Below are 17,418 nucleotides of genomic sequence, written 5' to 3' on the forward strand. Positions count from 1 at the left end.
GTGGGATGCGCATGGAATATTTTTTATCGATTATCTTGAGAAGGGAAAACCCATCAACAGTGACTATTACATGGCATTATTGGAGCGTTTGATGGTCGAAATCGCGGCAAAACGGCCCCATATGAAGAAGAAAAAAAGTGTTCTTCCACCAAGACAACGCACCGTGCCACAAGTCATTGAGAACGATGGCAAAAATTCATGAATTGGTATTGCTTCCCCACCCACCCTATTCTCCAGATCTGGCCCCCAGTAACCTTTTCTTGTTCTCGGACCTCAAAAGGATGCTCGCAGGGAAAAAATTTGGCTGTAATGAAGAGGTGATCGCCGAAGCTGAGGCCTATTTTGAGACAAAACCGAAGAAGTACTACCACAATGGTATCAAAAAATTGGAAGGTCGTTATAATCTTGGTATCGCTCTTAAAGGGAACTATATTGAATAATAAAAACGAATTTTGACAAAAAAAAATGTGTTTTTCTTTGTTAAACCAACCTATTATATTCTGGGTCGTAGTGAAATTCTGAGTCGATCTGAGCATGTCCGTCCGTCCGTCTGCCTGTTGAAATCACGCTAACTTCCGAACGAAACAAGCTATCGACTTGAAAATTGGCACAAATAGTTGTTATTGATGTAGGTCGGATGGTATTGCAAATGGGCCATATCGGTCCACTTTTACGTATAGCCCCCATATAAACGGACCCTCAAATTTGGCTTGCAGACCCTCTAAGAGAAGCAAATTTCATCCGAACCGGCTCTAACAACCATGCAAAAATTGGTCCACATCGGTCAATAATTATATATAGCCCCATATAAACCGATCCCCCGATTTGATTTGCGGAGCCTCTAAGAGAAGCAAATTTCATCCGATCCGGCTGAAATTTGGTACATGGTGTTAGTATATGGTCTCTAATGACCATGCAAAAATTGGTCCACATCGGTGCATAATTATATAGCCTCCATACAAACCGATCACCAGAATTGACCTCCGGAGCCTCTTGGAAGACCAAAATTCATCTGATTCAGTGTATATTTGGCACGTGGTGTTAATATATGGCATCAAACACCCATGCAAAAATTTTTCGAAATCGGTCCATAATTATATATAGCCCCCATATAAACCGATCCCCAGATTTGTCCTCTGGTGCCTTTTGGAGAAGCAAAATTCGTCCGATCTGGTTGAAATTTGGTACGTGGTGGTAGTATATGATATTTAACAACCATGCCAAAAGTGGTCCATATCAATCCCGAGATTTGGTTTTGGAGCCTCTTGCAGGAGCAAATTTCATCCGAGTCAGTTGAAATTTGGTACATTGTGCTAGTATATGGTCGTTAACAACCATGCCTAACTAGATCCATATCGGTCTATAGTTATATATAGCCCTCAGATAAATCGATCCACAATCACACAAAAAGTGGTCCATATCAAGTTCATAATTGCATATAGCCCCAATATAAGCGACCCCCATATTTCAATTCTGGCTCCCTACGTACCGTGCAAAAGTCCATATCGATTCGTAAAATTGGTCCATATCAAGTTCATAATTGTATATAGCCCCCATATAAGCGACCCCCATATTTCAATTCTGGCTCCCTACGTACCGTGCAAAAGTCCATATCGATTCGTAATTATTTGTAGACTTACCTTCACATACCTTTTTTGTCTAATATATACCACATGTGGACTAACTCACAATTTAGAAAACGATTTAAGATACCACAATCCAAGTAATTCGATTGTGGATAACAGTCTTTCGTAGAAGTTTCTACGCTATCCATGGTGGAGGCCTGGCCGAACTTACGGCCATATATACTTGTTTTATCTTAACTACAAAACAAAAATTCTTTCAAAAATATGGGATATATTTCAGTACATTATTTTAAAAACGTTTTTTACTTGAAACATAACATAATTTTTCTTGAAGTGGTGTCTTAAGTTGCCGTTAATACGTTTTTAAAGGACTTTGATAGCACATGATGAAAAAACGAGTAAACTAAAACTAATAGACTTTATTATTTTCAGTGTAAAGTTTATTAATGTTCACGATGATAGTGTATTATAGTTTATATATCCCGCAGGCCTTCTGGCATTGTCATTTATACATTGTATCATCTCTTTAAACGTTCGGTCGTGTTCATTAATGGGTTAATACCACAACATAAAAAAACTACTTCAGTGCGTTTCCTATTCGATTGCCTTTTCCTCTTTTTAGTTGCTCATTAAATCGTACAATGTTGGAACTAAAAAATGCTAATGAAAATGTGAATAATGCAAAATTTTTGTTGCTTCTGTTGCCCTTTGCATATTCTTACTGTCGTGTGTGTTGCATAAAGAAATAATATATTGTTACATAAAACAATAACAAAAGGTAGAAGAAATTAATTTAAGAAATTAATAGGATTTTGAGTACTCTTATTGCAGATTATAAATAAAACTCATTGATTATTAAAATATACTATTACTGAAGTTAAATGATTTTTGAATCAATTTCACTAGTATCAAGGTAAATACCTATAGCGTTCAAGATTTGAGACCTAAATTCTGTAGATGGAAGAAGTCTATTAATAATAATGAGTCTATATAATAATACACTATTTAATACTACACTAATGTTAATGATATTTAGTGTCATATATGTGCCCTAAATATGTTGAGTTTAAAAAGTCACATCGGGAGATTGGTCGATATAAACTACAATTGACACAACTCCTGCTGGAACTAAAATACTTTCAGATTTTAATTTTCAAGCAAATAGGATGAAAGAATGAAGGCTTCATAAAATCGTAAAATTTACAATCTCAAAGAAATGTCATGAAAGTAGTGGCAAATTCTAAAGAAGTCAAATCGGGAGATCGGTTTATATCAAAACATGCTCCGTTATTGCTGATCTTCGTACTTGACCTGCAGACAAACAAACGTGATTGTGCAAAAATATCAGCATGATAGCTTAATTATTGAAGGTTTTAGCTCAACTACACCCTTACAAAAAATCGCTTCTGTAACATATACTCCCAAACATATTTTGCTTCAAGCATATACATTTTTGGGTATTGCCCAAACATTTATATGTTTGATCTCTACCAATATATAATATGTTTGAAAGCATATTGGTCTAAACAATATATGTTTGGGTAGTCTAAGTTCCAAACATTTTGTATTTTTGCATCCAAATTCAATAATGTTGTCTTCCAAAAAACAATATGTTATTATGTGACCATATAATATATTTGGAAGCATTTTGCACCCAAAAATATTATATGCTTAAAAAAATTCTCCCAAACAATATTGTGCTCAAAATTTTATTTATTTATTTATATATTTACAATCATAATGAATTATGAAAATAAACAGGTAATATAGGTGCTAACAACATAGGTTTTCGACCTGAATGCTCAAAATTTTGTTTCTGCCCAATTGTATATTCCCCGACATCTTTCTCACTTCCACGAGATTTTATTTTTATTGTACCTTTTGCCGGACGGGGATTCGAACAGCGGACCACACAGTTTGTAAGGATCAAAGAAGTAGCTGATCAATTGCCCAAGGAAAAATAAAATGTTAATTTTGTAATAACAAGCAACAACCACCGACTTAATTCAATATCGCTCCCTGTTAAATAGCGCTCCAAGCTACTAAACACATATATGTTTATAGGCTATTTCTAAATTAATATATGTTTGCATCCAAGCATATTATATTTACAAACATTTTATGTCCCAAACATAATATGTTCTAACATATTAACATATATGTCCCAAACATGTTATGCTAGTTTATGAACATTATATGCTTGCACTCAATAATATTGTGTTTAAAAATTTGTGTTCCAAACATATAATGTTTATAGCCAAACATATGAAAAACAGTCTTTTTCATCCGTGTACATCAGACAGACGGACATCGATGGATCGTCTTAGAATTTCATACAAACAGTAGATTTTTTATTGATTTGTACACTGAAAAAAAAGCATGCCCGGTTCCAACAATATTGTAAGTGGAAATGTTTTATGGTGTTGTTAAGGTACAAAAGTATAATGTGTTTTTATTTAATAGACGAACTCCCCTGAAGAAGACAACAAAAATTGTCGAAACGTTGGGAACAATGCAATAAAAAAGTCTTTTTATTTGCGGAAAACAACCTTAGGTCTGATAGCTTAATTAGATGGGAAAATTTTGAAACTAATAAACGGATCAAAAATAATAATCAATTTTTTCATTAGTTTCAAAAAATTGGTACTGATTCCGAACCAAAGAAGCAGAGAATACAAGTAAGGATACTTTTAAGATACAATTCTCTTTTAAATTTGGGTTTCGTGTACTTGCTTCTAGGAAGCAAATTTTAATTTTTCGCCTTCTCATCCTTTTTTCTTTATATGCTATCAAAGTCCTTTAAAAACGAGTTAACGACAACTTTATTTTCCAAATTAAGTCTCGAATTCCAGTAGAAATTATGCTATATTTCAAGTAAAAAACTTCTTTAAAATAAAGTTTTGAAAAACATGCCCTACATTTGAACAGTTTTTTGCTTTGTAGTCAAGATGCAAAAAGACAACAAATTTAAAGACAATTTCATTAAATTTAAATAACTTTTCTGAATTATTAAAGTCAAGTTGAACTTAGCCCAAACATTTTTTCTTTAATGTTATGATACTCATTTTTAAGTCAAATCACTTAATTATAAGGATAATACGAGTTCATTGAAAAGTTTATCGACTTTTGGACAAGATAAAACACTTTATATAAGAGAAATGCGTCTTCTATGCTAAGAAAAATTTGCACTTTAAAGACATGAAATCTTTGACCTCACGACAATATTTTTTTCAGTGTAGATTGGTAGAATTCTTGAAGTTTTGGTAGATTTCGCAAAATATTCCTTTCCAACTAAGAGGAACTTCACAAAATAAAATGTTGACAACATTTTCTATAGAAATAACATTTTAACAAAATTTTCTATAGAAATAAAATTTTGAAAATATTTTCTATAGAAATAAAATTTTCACAAAATATTCTATAGAACTGAAATGTTGAAAAAATTATCTAAAGAACTTGAATGTTGACAAAATTTTCTATAGAAATAAAATTTTGACAAAATTTCTGTTGAAATAAAATTTTTACAAAATTTTCTATAAAAAAAAATTGGCTAATTTTTTTAGAAATAAAATTTTGACAAAATATTCTATAGAACTGAAATGTTGACTAAACTATCTATAGAACTGAAATGTTGACAAAATTTTCTATAGAAGTAATATTTTGACAAAATTTTTTATTGAAATAAAATTCTGACAAAACTTTCTATAGAAATAAAATTTTGACACGAAATTTTATTGATAAATAAAATTTTGACAAAATATTCTATAGAAATAAAATTTTGACAAAATTTTCTGCAGCAAGAATAAAATTTTGACAAAATTTTCAATAGAAATAAAATTTTTACAAAATTTTCTATAAAAATAAAATTTTGACTAATTTTTTATAGAAATAAAATTTTGACAAAATAACAGGTTGGCTGATAAGTCCCCGGTCTAACAAAGAAAAACACATTTTTTTGCCAAAATTCGTTTTTATTATTCAACATAGTTCCGTTCAAGAGCGATACAACGATTATAACGACCTTCCAATTTTTTGATACCAATTTGGTAGTACTCCTTCGGGTTTTCCTCAAGATAGACCTCAGTTTCAGCGATCACCTCTTCAGTACAGCCAAATTTTTTCCCTGCGAGCATCCTTTTGAGGTCTGAGAAAAAGAAAAAGTCGCTGGGTGCCAGATCTGGAGAATACGGTGGGTGGGGAAGCAATTCGTAGCCCAATTCATGAATTTTTGCCATCGTTCTCAATGACTTGTGGCACGGTCCGTTATCTTGGTGGAACAACATTTTTTTCTTCTTCATATGGGGCCGTTTTGCCGCGATTTCGACCTTCAAACGCTCCAATAACGCCATATAATAGTCCATGCGCATCCCAAAAAACAGAGGCCATTACTTTGCCAGTGGACTTTTGAGTTTTTCCAAGCTTCGGAGACGTTTCACCGGTCGCTGTCCAATCAGCCGACTGTCTATTGGACTCAGGAGTGTAGTGATGGAGCCATGTTTAATCCCTTGTCACATATCGACGGAAAAACTCGGGTGTATTACGAGTTAACAGCTGCAAACACCGCTCAGAATAATCAACACGTTGTTTTTTTTTTTTTTTGGTCAAATGTGAGCTCGCGCGGCACCCATTTGGCACAGAGCTTCCGCATATCCAAATATTCATGAATGATATGACCAACACGTTCCCTTGATATCTTTAAGGCCTCTGCTATCTCGATCAACTTCATTTTACGCTCATTCAAAATCATTTTGTAGATTTTTTTGATGTTTTCGTCGGTAACCACCTCTTTCTTCCACTGCGTCCACCGTCCTCCGTGCTCATTTCACCACGCTTGAATTTTGCATACCAATCAATTATTGTTGATTTCCCTGGGACAGAGTCCTGAAACTCATTATCAAGCCAAGTTTTTGCTTCCACCGTATTTTTTCCCTTCAGAAAACAGTATTTTATCAAAACACGAAAATCCTTTTTTCCATTTTTTCACAATAACAAAAGTTGCTTCACAAAAGACGCTCTATCTCACAAACTAATGGACTTACAGACGTCAAAATTTAACACGAATCATTGAAGTACACGAATCATTTGAAGGTTGGTACTATATAATATGCATTTAATACTAGCGACGCCATCTATGTGTCAGACCGGGAACTTATCAGCCAAACTGTTATTTTATAGAACTGAAATGTTGACTAAATTATCTATAGAACTGAAATGTTGACAAACTTTTCTATAGAAGTAATATTTTGGCAAAATTTTCTATTGAAATAAAATGTTGACAAAATTTTCTATTGAAATAAAATTTTGACAAAACTTTCTATAGAAATAAAATTTTGACAAAATTGTCTTGAGAAATAAAATTTTGACAAAATGTTCTATAGAAATAAAATTTTGACAAAATGTTCTATAGAAATAAAATTTTGACAAAATTTTCAATAGAAATAAAATTTTGACAAAATTTTCTATAAAAATAAAATTTTGACAAAATTTTCTATAGAAATCAAATTTTGACAAAATTTTCTATAGCAATAAAAATTTTGACAAAATTTTCCATAGAAATTGAATTTGACAAATTTTCTATAGAAATAAAATTGTGCAAAAGTAGATTTTTTTGGTTGGTGTTTTTTTTTTCAAATTTTGGTAAATTACTTTTGACTCGAGTGGCAACCGTATTCCAATTGCATTGCAATCACGTAAAGATGTATAACCATCATTAGTAAGAGGGGAACATTTATTTGGTGTTTGGTCGATACTGGGATTGAACTCATAACTCTTAGAATGCAAGGCCGACATGCTAACCATTGCAATATTGTGGCTGCCAAAAACCAACATAGAAAACCGTACAATGCGAGTGACTGGTTTTCTTTCACATGGGAATTCGTTCGATTTACAGGAACAGGGCATCAGGGAGTCTAAAATTATTATACGTTAAATTTAAAGAGATATTCTCTTGTCTCACTCTCTACAAACATCAATAAAGAGGCAACGCATGTGAGAGATATAGCAATACATGTATTTGCCAATAACACCTTGTGCTTATCCAATTTTAGAACTTATTCTAAAAATAAATTCATTCATAAGTTGCCATATAATAGATTTTTCTAACAATAACCATAAATGTTAGTAATTTGTTTACAGGCGCTATTTACACTTTTTTATGATTTATAAACAATCGGCAATTACACATAATTTTCGCACATATGTGTAGTAAAATATTGGTCATTGGAAATGCCCCCTTTCTACAACGGCGTCATCAAAATCATTGCTCAGCAACCTACCAACCAACCACCCTCACTAATGCCTCTTTTTCCCCTTTTTATCTAATTCCTAATGAGCGACACAAATAAACAATTGTCATGATGACGTCTTTTGACATGTCGTAGTCCCTGTTTTTTTTTCGGAATGTATAAATATCCTATACATCATTATCTGCATTAAGTTAAAGGAGTGTTGGTGGTATGAGTGTGAATGGTGAGGAGCTCATCAACTATTCAAACAAATAGAAATTAGCACAATTATTGGTGTGAATGTCTACGTCACTACACGTAACTTCATTACGAATTCAAGTACCGAAGATGATGAGTGAATTATTTTTTAAAAATAGCCAAATAGCAGGTCATGTTCAAACAATAACCGCCCCCAACCATCACCCACACGTATATGTCCCACTACATAGATAATCGTAGGGGATTTTTATTTATATGATTTTGGAAATTTTAGTTTACAAATCTTAGTTCTCTCTATTACTGACTGTATGTACAGAGTACTGTGGGAAACGTCATCTCATAAAAATGATGAATAAGTCACACGAGTTAACACCTTCCGCAACAGTTTACTTATCAATCGAAAAGTGGTATTAGTTTAAAATTATTAAGCTAATAATGGAATTAATATTTTTCGTTTTTCAAATTCTTCGAATAATAATTGTGGAATAATAATATTGGCAAAAAAAAAAACAATTTAGTTGATTAGAAATTAAAATTCGTATAGGCAAAAAATAAAACGTTTGGAAAGCTGGTATCATGATTAGAATCACGATTGAAGTAGTGTGAGTGAGTTGGCTTTTGAGCTTAAATTTTATGCTGAAAGTGCAGGTCGTTTTCTTAATAGTGAATTTTTAGCGTGAATGAGAGCGTGAGAACTAGAGTTGTATCCCGCATGGAGCTAGTTTATTGGATCTGATCACTTTAAGGAAATTAAAGCATAATACTGTGCTCTCGTAACAATCTTCTGAGCTGTTCATACTATAAATTTATCCGGATGATAATGCCCGTGTTCAACTTTTCGAGACATATCCCAGATACTGACCACACGATAAGTTATGTTCGAAAACATAATCGATACTGCAGCTTGTTAATATGATCGATTACAATTTTTATAATCGCAGAAGTAGCGTTTGCCCACACTGTATGATTTTTTTAAATCTCTGACCTTTCGGCCGGATAAACTTATAGTTGCGCATTACGAGCAATGTAAACCCAATGGGCATTTTTGCCAGTAAAAACTTCCTTGAATATTCCAAATTATATAAACGAATAGAACTAAGAATCCGTCCTGATGCCTATCAGAAAACAATTTTAACAGATCTTCATGAAAATGTATACCTATCTGCTGGTGTTTTCACTGTTTGTTTTTTTCCCCTGAACCCATTCATGAATTAAAGATTTTCAATCAAAGCAAACTACAATCTTAACAAAAGAACCTTTAATAATGTTATTAATCTATATCACGTGCTGTAATCACCACAATGGAATGAAAAGACGTCGATATGTCTAGCACTTCCCATACGACAGCTACTGACAATATGGACTATAGTAAAAAATCACTTTTGCATTATAATGAACGATTAATCATTCAATAGAATTAATTGACAGATTAAAAACGTTTACGGTTATTAAATAACGATAAATCCTCAAGCGGAAAGGTGCGCGGAAGGAAAATTTTATATTACAAACATTTATATGGAATTATTTAATCAAGTTTACTCAGATATTACAAAGTGGAAATATTGAGTAATTTACCAATCATAATCATAATATTGAAATAACTGACAACTCTGAAAATTTCATTCTGTAACCACGGTGATCCTATCAAACACAAATTAACACATCAATATGTGGTTAATGTAGTAGATTGTCTTGGCTTTTAGCACATTTGTGGCTTTACACGCTATTTAACAATAAAAGATGCGTTAGATCATTTTTCGGCGGATTTAAATCAATTCTCCTCAAATATTGTTGAATTGTTTCTTCTTCGAATATTCATAGACATATTGGCAATTCCAAATGCATCTGCAATCGATTGATATAATGACTAAGTAACTATACGGTAGCAGGAATCGCTTGAATAGGTGCTAAGTATGGTGACGTCAAATGATAAAAACGTGCTGTCATTTTGAACATTAGAATCTGTATAGAAAGTCTATTTGGTATTTATTTGATTGATTGATAAGAATATTCGATTGGTTTTAGTGGAAAATTTTGGTATTTCTATACAGGAGCACAAGTATTGAAAAAATATATTTTTTTCAAAATTTTTCAAATAATGTTTGTTTTCCCGAAATTTATAGGAGAAATTAATTCTTAATTGAAATGTCTTCAATCACAGACATGGTTGTATCAATCACCAACGTCAATTAAAAAATTAATTGACGCAATTAATATAGTCAAAATGAGCTTGAATATATACCGATTCCTAGATTTCATTTCCAAAGCTTCCTACACTGAAAAAAGCATGCCCGGTTCCAAAGATTGTGTCTTTACTTTAACAATTTTGGTATTGATTCCGAGCCAAAGAAGCGGAGTATACAAGTAAGGATACTTTTAAGACACAATTCTCTTTTAATTTTGGGTTTTGTGTACTTGCTTCTAGGAAGTGAATTTTAATTTTTCAATTTTTCAGCTTTTTTCTTCAAAGTCTTTTAAAAACGAGTTAAAAAAAAAAATTATTTTCCAAATTCAGACTCCACTTCTAGTAGAAATTATGCTATGTTTCAAGTAAAAAGCGTCTTCAAACTAAAGTGTTGAAAAACATGTCCTAGTTTATCGACTTTTGGACAAGGAAAAAAAAAACTTTACATTAGAGAAATGCGTCTTCTATGTTAAGCAAAATTTGCATTCGTATTTTAAAGGCATGAAATCTTTGACCTCACGATAATATTTTTTTTTTCAGTGTAAAGGTGCAAATTTTATCGGATACGCTTGATGGCAACATATGGTTTTTTAGCACCATGCAAAAATTATATATAGCCCTCATTTAAACCGACCCCAAATTTAATTTCTGTAGCTTCATAGAGGATTGCATTTCATCCGATCCGGTAAAAATTTGGCTCTCTAAATACATACACCCAGAGAAGGAATATGATCACCCCAAACATTTTGCTCTTGAAGCATGTTTGGGTGATCATATTCCTTCTCTTCGTGTATATAGATATCTTATTATACCTCATTCACATTACACTTCCAAAATCCACTTTAACTAGATTTCAACTGTCATTTGTCCTATAAAAATGGATTTCCAACAACAGTTGGTAGAATTCTACCATAAATGGTAGATTTTTTGTTGTTTGGTAGATTGGTAGAATTCTTGATATTTTGGTAGAAAATTTACACATTATTCCTCTTCAACTAAGACGTACTTCATGAATAGAAATAAAATTTTAATAATTTTCTATAGAAATAGACTTTTGACAAAATTTTCTATAGAAATAGACTTTTGACAAAATTTTCTATAGAAATAAAATTTGAAAATTTTCTATAGAAAAAAATTTTTGACACAATTTTCTATAAAAATAAAATTTTGACAAAATTTTCAATAGAAATAAAATTTTGACAAAATGTTCTATACAAATAAAATGTTGACAATTTTGTATAGAAATAGACTTTTGACAAAATGTACTATAGAAATCAAATTTTCACAAAATTTTCTATAGAAATGAAATTTGGACAAAATGATCTGCAGAAATAAAATTTTTAAAAAATTTTCTATAGAAATAAAATTTTGACAACATTTTCTATAGAAATAAAATGTTAACAAAATTTTCTGTAGAAATAAAATGTTGACAAAATTTTCTATAGAAATAAAATTTTGACAAAATTTTCTGTAGAAATAAAATTTTAATAAAATTTTCTATAGAAATAAAATTTTGACAAAATTTTCTTTGGAAATAAAATTTTCACAAAATTTTCTATAGATATAAAATTTTGACAAAATTTCCTTCGGAAATAAAATATTGACAAAATTTTCTACAAAGATAACATTTTGACAAGGTTAGGTTAGGTGGCAGCCCGATGTATCAGGCTCACTTAAGACTATTCAGTCCATTGTGATACCACATTGATGAACTTCTCTCTTATCACTGAGTGCTGCCCGATTCCGTGTTAAGCTCAATGACAAGGGACCTCCTTTTTATAGCCGAGTCCGAACGGCGTTCCACATTGCAGTGAAACCACTTAGAGAAGCTTAGAAACCCTCAGAAATGTCACCAGCATTACTGAGGTGGGATAATCCACCGCTGAAAAACTTTTTAGTGTTCGGTCGAAGCAGGAATCGAACCCACGACCTTGTGTATGCAAGGCGGGCATGCTAACCATTGCACCACGGTGGCTCCCAACATTTTGACAAAGTTTTCTATAGAAATACAATTTTGACAAAATATTATTTAGAAATAAAATCTTGTGAAATTTTCTTTAGATAAAATCTTTACAAAAATATCTATAGAAATAAAATATTAACAAAATTGTAACATATATGAAAAAAATGTTGACAAACTTTTCTATGTTAGGGACATAAAAATTTTTTATTTAATAAATATTTTTTGTAGTTTTTTGGTAAAATTTTCTCAAAATTTTGGTAGATTATTTTTGGTTCGAGTGGCAACCGTGATTTCAAATCCACAAGGGCTAAATTTCAACACGATAGGAAGAAATTTGCAGAAAATCAACACTTGGGATCGGGCACATTTATAATTGTAAGGCACATATATAATTATCTACCGATTTGGACTAATTTTTGCAGGGTTGTTACAGGCCATATATTAACACAATGCCTGCAATTTAAACCGGGTCAGATGAAATTTGCACCTCCAAAAGGCTCTGAAAATTAAATCTGGGGATCGGATGAAATTTTCTTCGACAAGTAGCTCCGCTAGCCAAATGTGTATATATAATTATAGACCGATATGAACCAATTTTGCGTGGTTCTTAGAGACCACATACCAAAATTAAACAGGATTGGATAAAATTTGAGTTCAAGGAAGCTCCACAAGAAAAATCTTGGTATCGGTTTGTATGGGATTATTATGGACCAATTTTTGCAGGATTGTTTTGGGGGCATATACTAACACCTCTTATCAAAATTCAACGGGATTTGATAATATTTGCTCCTCTTAGAGCCTCCGCAAGCCAAATCTGGAGGTCGATTTATTTGGGGACTAAACGATGGTCCGATATGGCGCATTTGCAATACCATCGGACCTACATCAATAACAACTACTTTTGCCAAGTTTCAGGTTAATAGATTCTTTCGTTCGGAAGTTAGCGTGATTTCAACAGACTGACGGACGAACCTGGCTAGATCGACACAAAATTTCACCGCGACCCAGAATATATACTATATGGGGTCTGAGACCAATATTTCGATGTGTTACAACGGAATGACTAAGTTAATATACCCCCATCTTATGGTGGAGCGAAATATGGATGTATTTAACCCTCTAATGCCCCAATTTTTTTGCCAGCTGATTAAATTTTCAATGTTAACGACACAAAAGCAAGAGAACTAAGCAATAAAAATGAATACGGTAAAATTCAGCACATGCTGCAAAGCCTCTTGAATAGTTTCAAATAAGTTTTCTTTTTATTTTGCCCATTTTTGTTGTCTTAAGGTGTGTTTTACTAAAAGCTTCCTTACTAAATGAAGCCCGCCTAAAGGCATTAGAGGGTTAAATTTAAAGCCATTTTTATGTAATTTCGCAAAAGTGAATTTATGATTTATCGGGCGATAAATACGAATTAGAGTAACTTTGGCATTTTAATTTTTTTCTTTCGATTTAGCAGTGGATAATCTAACCATATGTTTTCCATCGAATAAACATACATATATATGAGGCCTATATTGAAATCTGCACCGATTTTCACAAAAATTCGCACATATTGCTAATTGTACTTTCTGTCCAAAATTTCAAAATTTTCGGAGTGAATATGTGACATTGTGTTGTACTTTTTGTACAACGTTTGAAGCAAAACAACACTGAAAATAATATTAGCGTAAGTCCAAAGATTTGCTTAACATAGAAGGCGTTTTTTTTTCTAATATAAAATTGTTTTCCTTTTCCAAAAGACGATAAATGTTTCAATGAATGGCTTAAAAATGGGTATCTTAAAAGAAAATTTAGTTTGACTAAGGTCAACTTAATTGAGAAAAATTCTTCAAAATTAATGAAATTGCTTTCAAACATCTATTATTATTTTTGAGCATTTAAGGTCATATATTTTAATGCGAAAAAAAATATTTATTTATTCGCATTAAAATACATGACCTTAATTGAGCAAAAATAATAATAGATGTTTGAAAACAGTTAAAAAGGTCGAATCGAAAACATAGCATAATTTCAGCTTGAAGTTGAATCTGAATTTGAAATTTTAAGTTGTCGTCAAGACGTTTTTAAAGGACTTTAATAAAATCAAATACGCAAAATTTATATTTAAAATACAATATTTGCAAAGGCATTTATTTAAATATTTATTAAAGGGTGATTTGTTAAGAGCTTGATAACTTTTTTAAAAAAAAAAAACGCATAAAATTTGCAAAATCTCATCGGTTCTTTATTTGAAACGTTAGATTGGTCCATGACATTTACTTTTTGAAGATAATTTCATTTAAATGTTGACCGCGGCTGCGTCTTAGGTGGTCCATTCGGAAAGTCCAATTTTGGGCAACTTTTTCGAGCATTTCGGCCGGAATAGCCCGAATTTCTTCGGAAATGTTGTCTTCCAAAGCTGGAATAGTTGCTGGCTTATTTCTGTAGACTTTAGACTTGACGTAGCCCCACAAAAAATAGTCTAAAGGCGTCAAATCGCATGATCTTGGCGGCCAACTTACCGGTCCATTTCTTGAGATGAATTGTTCTCCGAAGTTTTCCCTCAAAATGGCCATAGAATCGCGAGCTGTGTGGCATGTAGCGCCATCTTGTTGAAACCACATGTCAACCAAGTTCAGTTCTTCCATTTTTGGCAACAAAAAGTTTGTTAGCATCGAACGATAGCGATCGCCATTCACCGTAACGTTGCGTCCAACAGCATCTTTGAAAAAATACGGTCCAATGATTCCACCAGCGTACAAACCACACCAAACAGTGCATTTTTCGGGATGCATGGGCAGTTCTTGAACGGCTTCTGGTTGCTCTTCACTCGAAATGCGGCAATTTTGCTTATTTACGTAGCCATTCAACCAGAAATGAGCCTCATCGCTGAACAAAATTTGTCGATAAAAAAGCGGATTTTCTGCCACTGATTTTGGTAATAAAATTCAATGATTTGCAAGCGTTGCTCGTTAGTAAGTCTATTCATGATGAAATGTCAAAGCATACTGAGCATCTTTCTCTTTGACACCATGTCTGAAATCCCACGTGATCTGTCAAATACTAATGCATGAAAATCCTAACCTCAAAAGAATCACCCTTTAAAATAACGTGAATCTTATTTGATTTACTTTCGCCCTATATGATAAAAACCCATATTAATATTAAATAAAAAACTGTTTATCTGATACCCCAAACGAGATTCCTCAAATAGTCGTTTTTTTTTCAATAACTAATCAAAATTAATCTTTTAAAACAATAAAGGTGTCTTTAGCAGGGTTGGCCTGTCACAAACTGTGACTTTTGCGACATACGTTTGCGATGGTATAATACGTATGTCGCAAAAGTCGTAAACCTACTGTAGAAAACCAAATTTTGAATAGAAGAAATCCTGAACATTTTTTAATTTAGTTTGACAGCATTTGCTGTGAGTTTCTGCAGAAATTTGTGAACGTTTTCCCATGGTCAAGCCTATTTTCTTAGGTGGTATCGAAATTCCCGTTAGTGAGTGTGTAAAATACCTTGGAGTTATATTGGACAGGAGACTGAACTTAAAGCTAAGAAAGGACGAGAAAATCCACGGTTACCCTGTACTCGTGCAAAAGGCAATAGGGAAAATGTGGTGACTAAAACCGAAAATTGTGAACATTCCTAAGAATTGAAACTTCTTCGCACCTACCATCGTCTTGGATATCATCGAATTCGCTGCCTAGCCGACGCGACTAAAGTATTTTCAGTTTGCGACTTTTGTTACTTTTTCTACATTTACGACGCGTATGTGACGTTTACGACGTTTACAACTTTGCGACAGTCGCAAACCTAAAAAAGTTTGATACAGACCGTCTCTGGTCTTTAGCGCATGTCATTGAGATTCAAAAGAGGTCTTAACCAGCATGGATCTTCATTAGGGTTTTCCATGTTTTATTTGATCTACTATAATTTTGTTGTACTTACTTGCTGCAAGTATTCTTCGGCGATGGTAGAGGCATTGAAAATAGTCTTTCATGAGCGGCCATTGAGAAAGCAAATATCTCGTCGTTTTGTTAAATGTTTTCGTTAAGATTCCAAATGCTTATAGTTTCACAAACAAATGCTCGTCACTAAATTTTCGTTATAGATTTAAGTTCTTTCAAATTTTAGTTATTACACTCATTGAATACAAAAATTGTTGAAATTTACCAAAAAAAACTTAACCAATATATGGCCTTTGTCAGATCGATTACAAATGAAATCCAATATGTTTTACTTTCTTTGTCTAGAAATATTGCACTTGGAATTTCTTTTCTGGCAGTTTTTTCAAATAAATGTTTTTTCCAGAATTTTATTTTGAGAAAAAAAAAACTTATTGAATAAATAAAAATGAAATAACAATCAAAAATACACAACATAACAGAAAGAGAATACAAAATAAATAAAAAACAATTTTGACATATACAGATATGTCATAAAGATTTTAGGAGAATGATAACGCAGATAACAAACTACCATTGAAACATTTTCTCTTCTACTTGAATGGTGTAACGTGGTGAAATTTATGTTTGAGCGTTATTGGGAGTAGACACAAAGAAACTCACCATTAGAGAATAAGGCCTAAGAGTCGCTTCGTCCATTTTATCCGCTGATTAATTTTTTAATATTAAAAATGTCATTATTTTTTATCAGGTCTGTTCGCATACTTTTCTAGCTCCAGCATTAAAACCCTTATCAATATTTGTCTGGCGAACGCAATATTATTAACACAAATTCTATCCTCAAAATCTTTATTTTATAATTTCGTAATATTTCCAATGTATAACTGTCCGTCCCTGACTGGACTAAATTCTCTCGCCTTAGACGCCGACGAGGGAAACACTTAGTAATAGGCAATTATTTGTTGGTTTTCTCACCATAGTGGATTTAAATTAATAGTATACAGTTATTAGTACTTACCTTAGTTCATTCACCAATAGTTTTTTGCTGTAAAGAAAACAAGCAATATTTTATTATTAAAAATTTATATCAATTGATTATTAAAATAAACTAAATAGAAAAAACTTTTGTGTGAGATCCATTTCTACAGATGTTTGTACCCTCCACCATAGGATGGGGTGGTATATTAATTTTATCATTCCGTTTGTAACACATCGAAATATTGGTCTAAAAACCCATAAAGTGTATATATTCTGGGTCATGGTGAACTGCTGAGTCGATCTAGCGATGTCCGCCCGTCCAACCGTCTGTTGAAACCACGCAAACTTCCGAACGAAACAAGCTATC

The 17,418-nt window shown here is 32.5% G+C and overlaps 1 protein-coding gene across 1 annotated transcript in view; it reads right to left on the reverse strand.

Moving 5' to 3' along the window:
* Positions 1 to 16,563, reverse strand: part of LOC142229431 (uncharacterized) — a 64,585-nt gene extending 48,022 nt beyond the window's left edge. The window contains exon 1 of the mRNA XM_075299993.1: positions 16,117 to 16,563. Coding sequence (XP_075156108.1) covers positions 16,117 to 16,168 — 52 coding nt within the window. The 5' untranslated portion in view covers positions 16,169 to 16,563. The remainder of the gene's footprint in view (positions 1 to 16,116) is intronic.
* Between the last annotated feature and the right edge of the window lie 855 nt (positions 16,564 to 17,418).

This window comes from Haematobia irritans, chromosome 3, assembly GCF_050003625.1.
Source record: "Haematobia irritans isolate KBUSLIRL chromosome 3, ASM5000362v1, whole genome shotgun sequence".
Taxonomy (NCBI): domain Eukaryota; kingdom Metazoa; phylum Arthropoda; class Insecta; order Diptera; family Muscidae; genus Haematobia; species Haematobia irritans.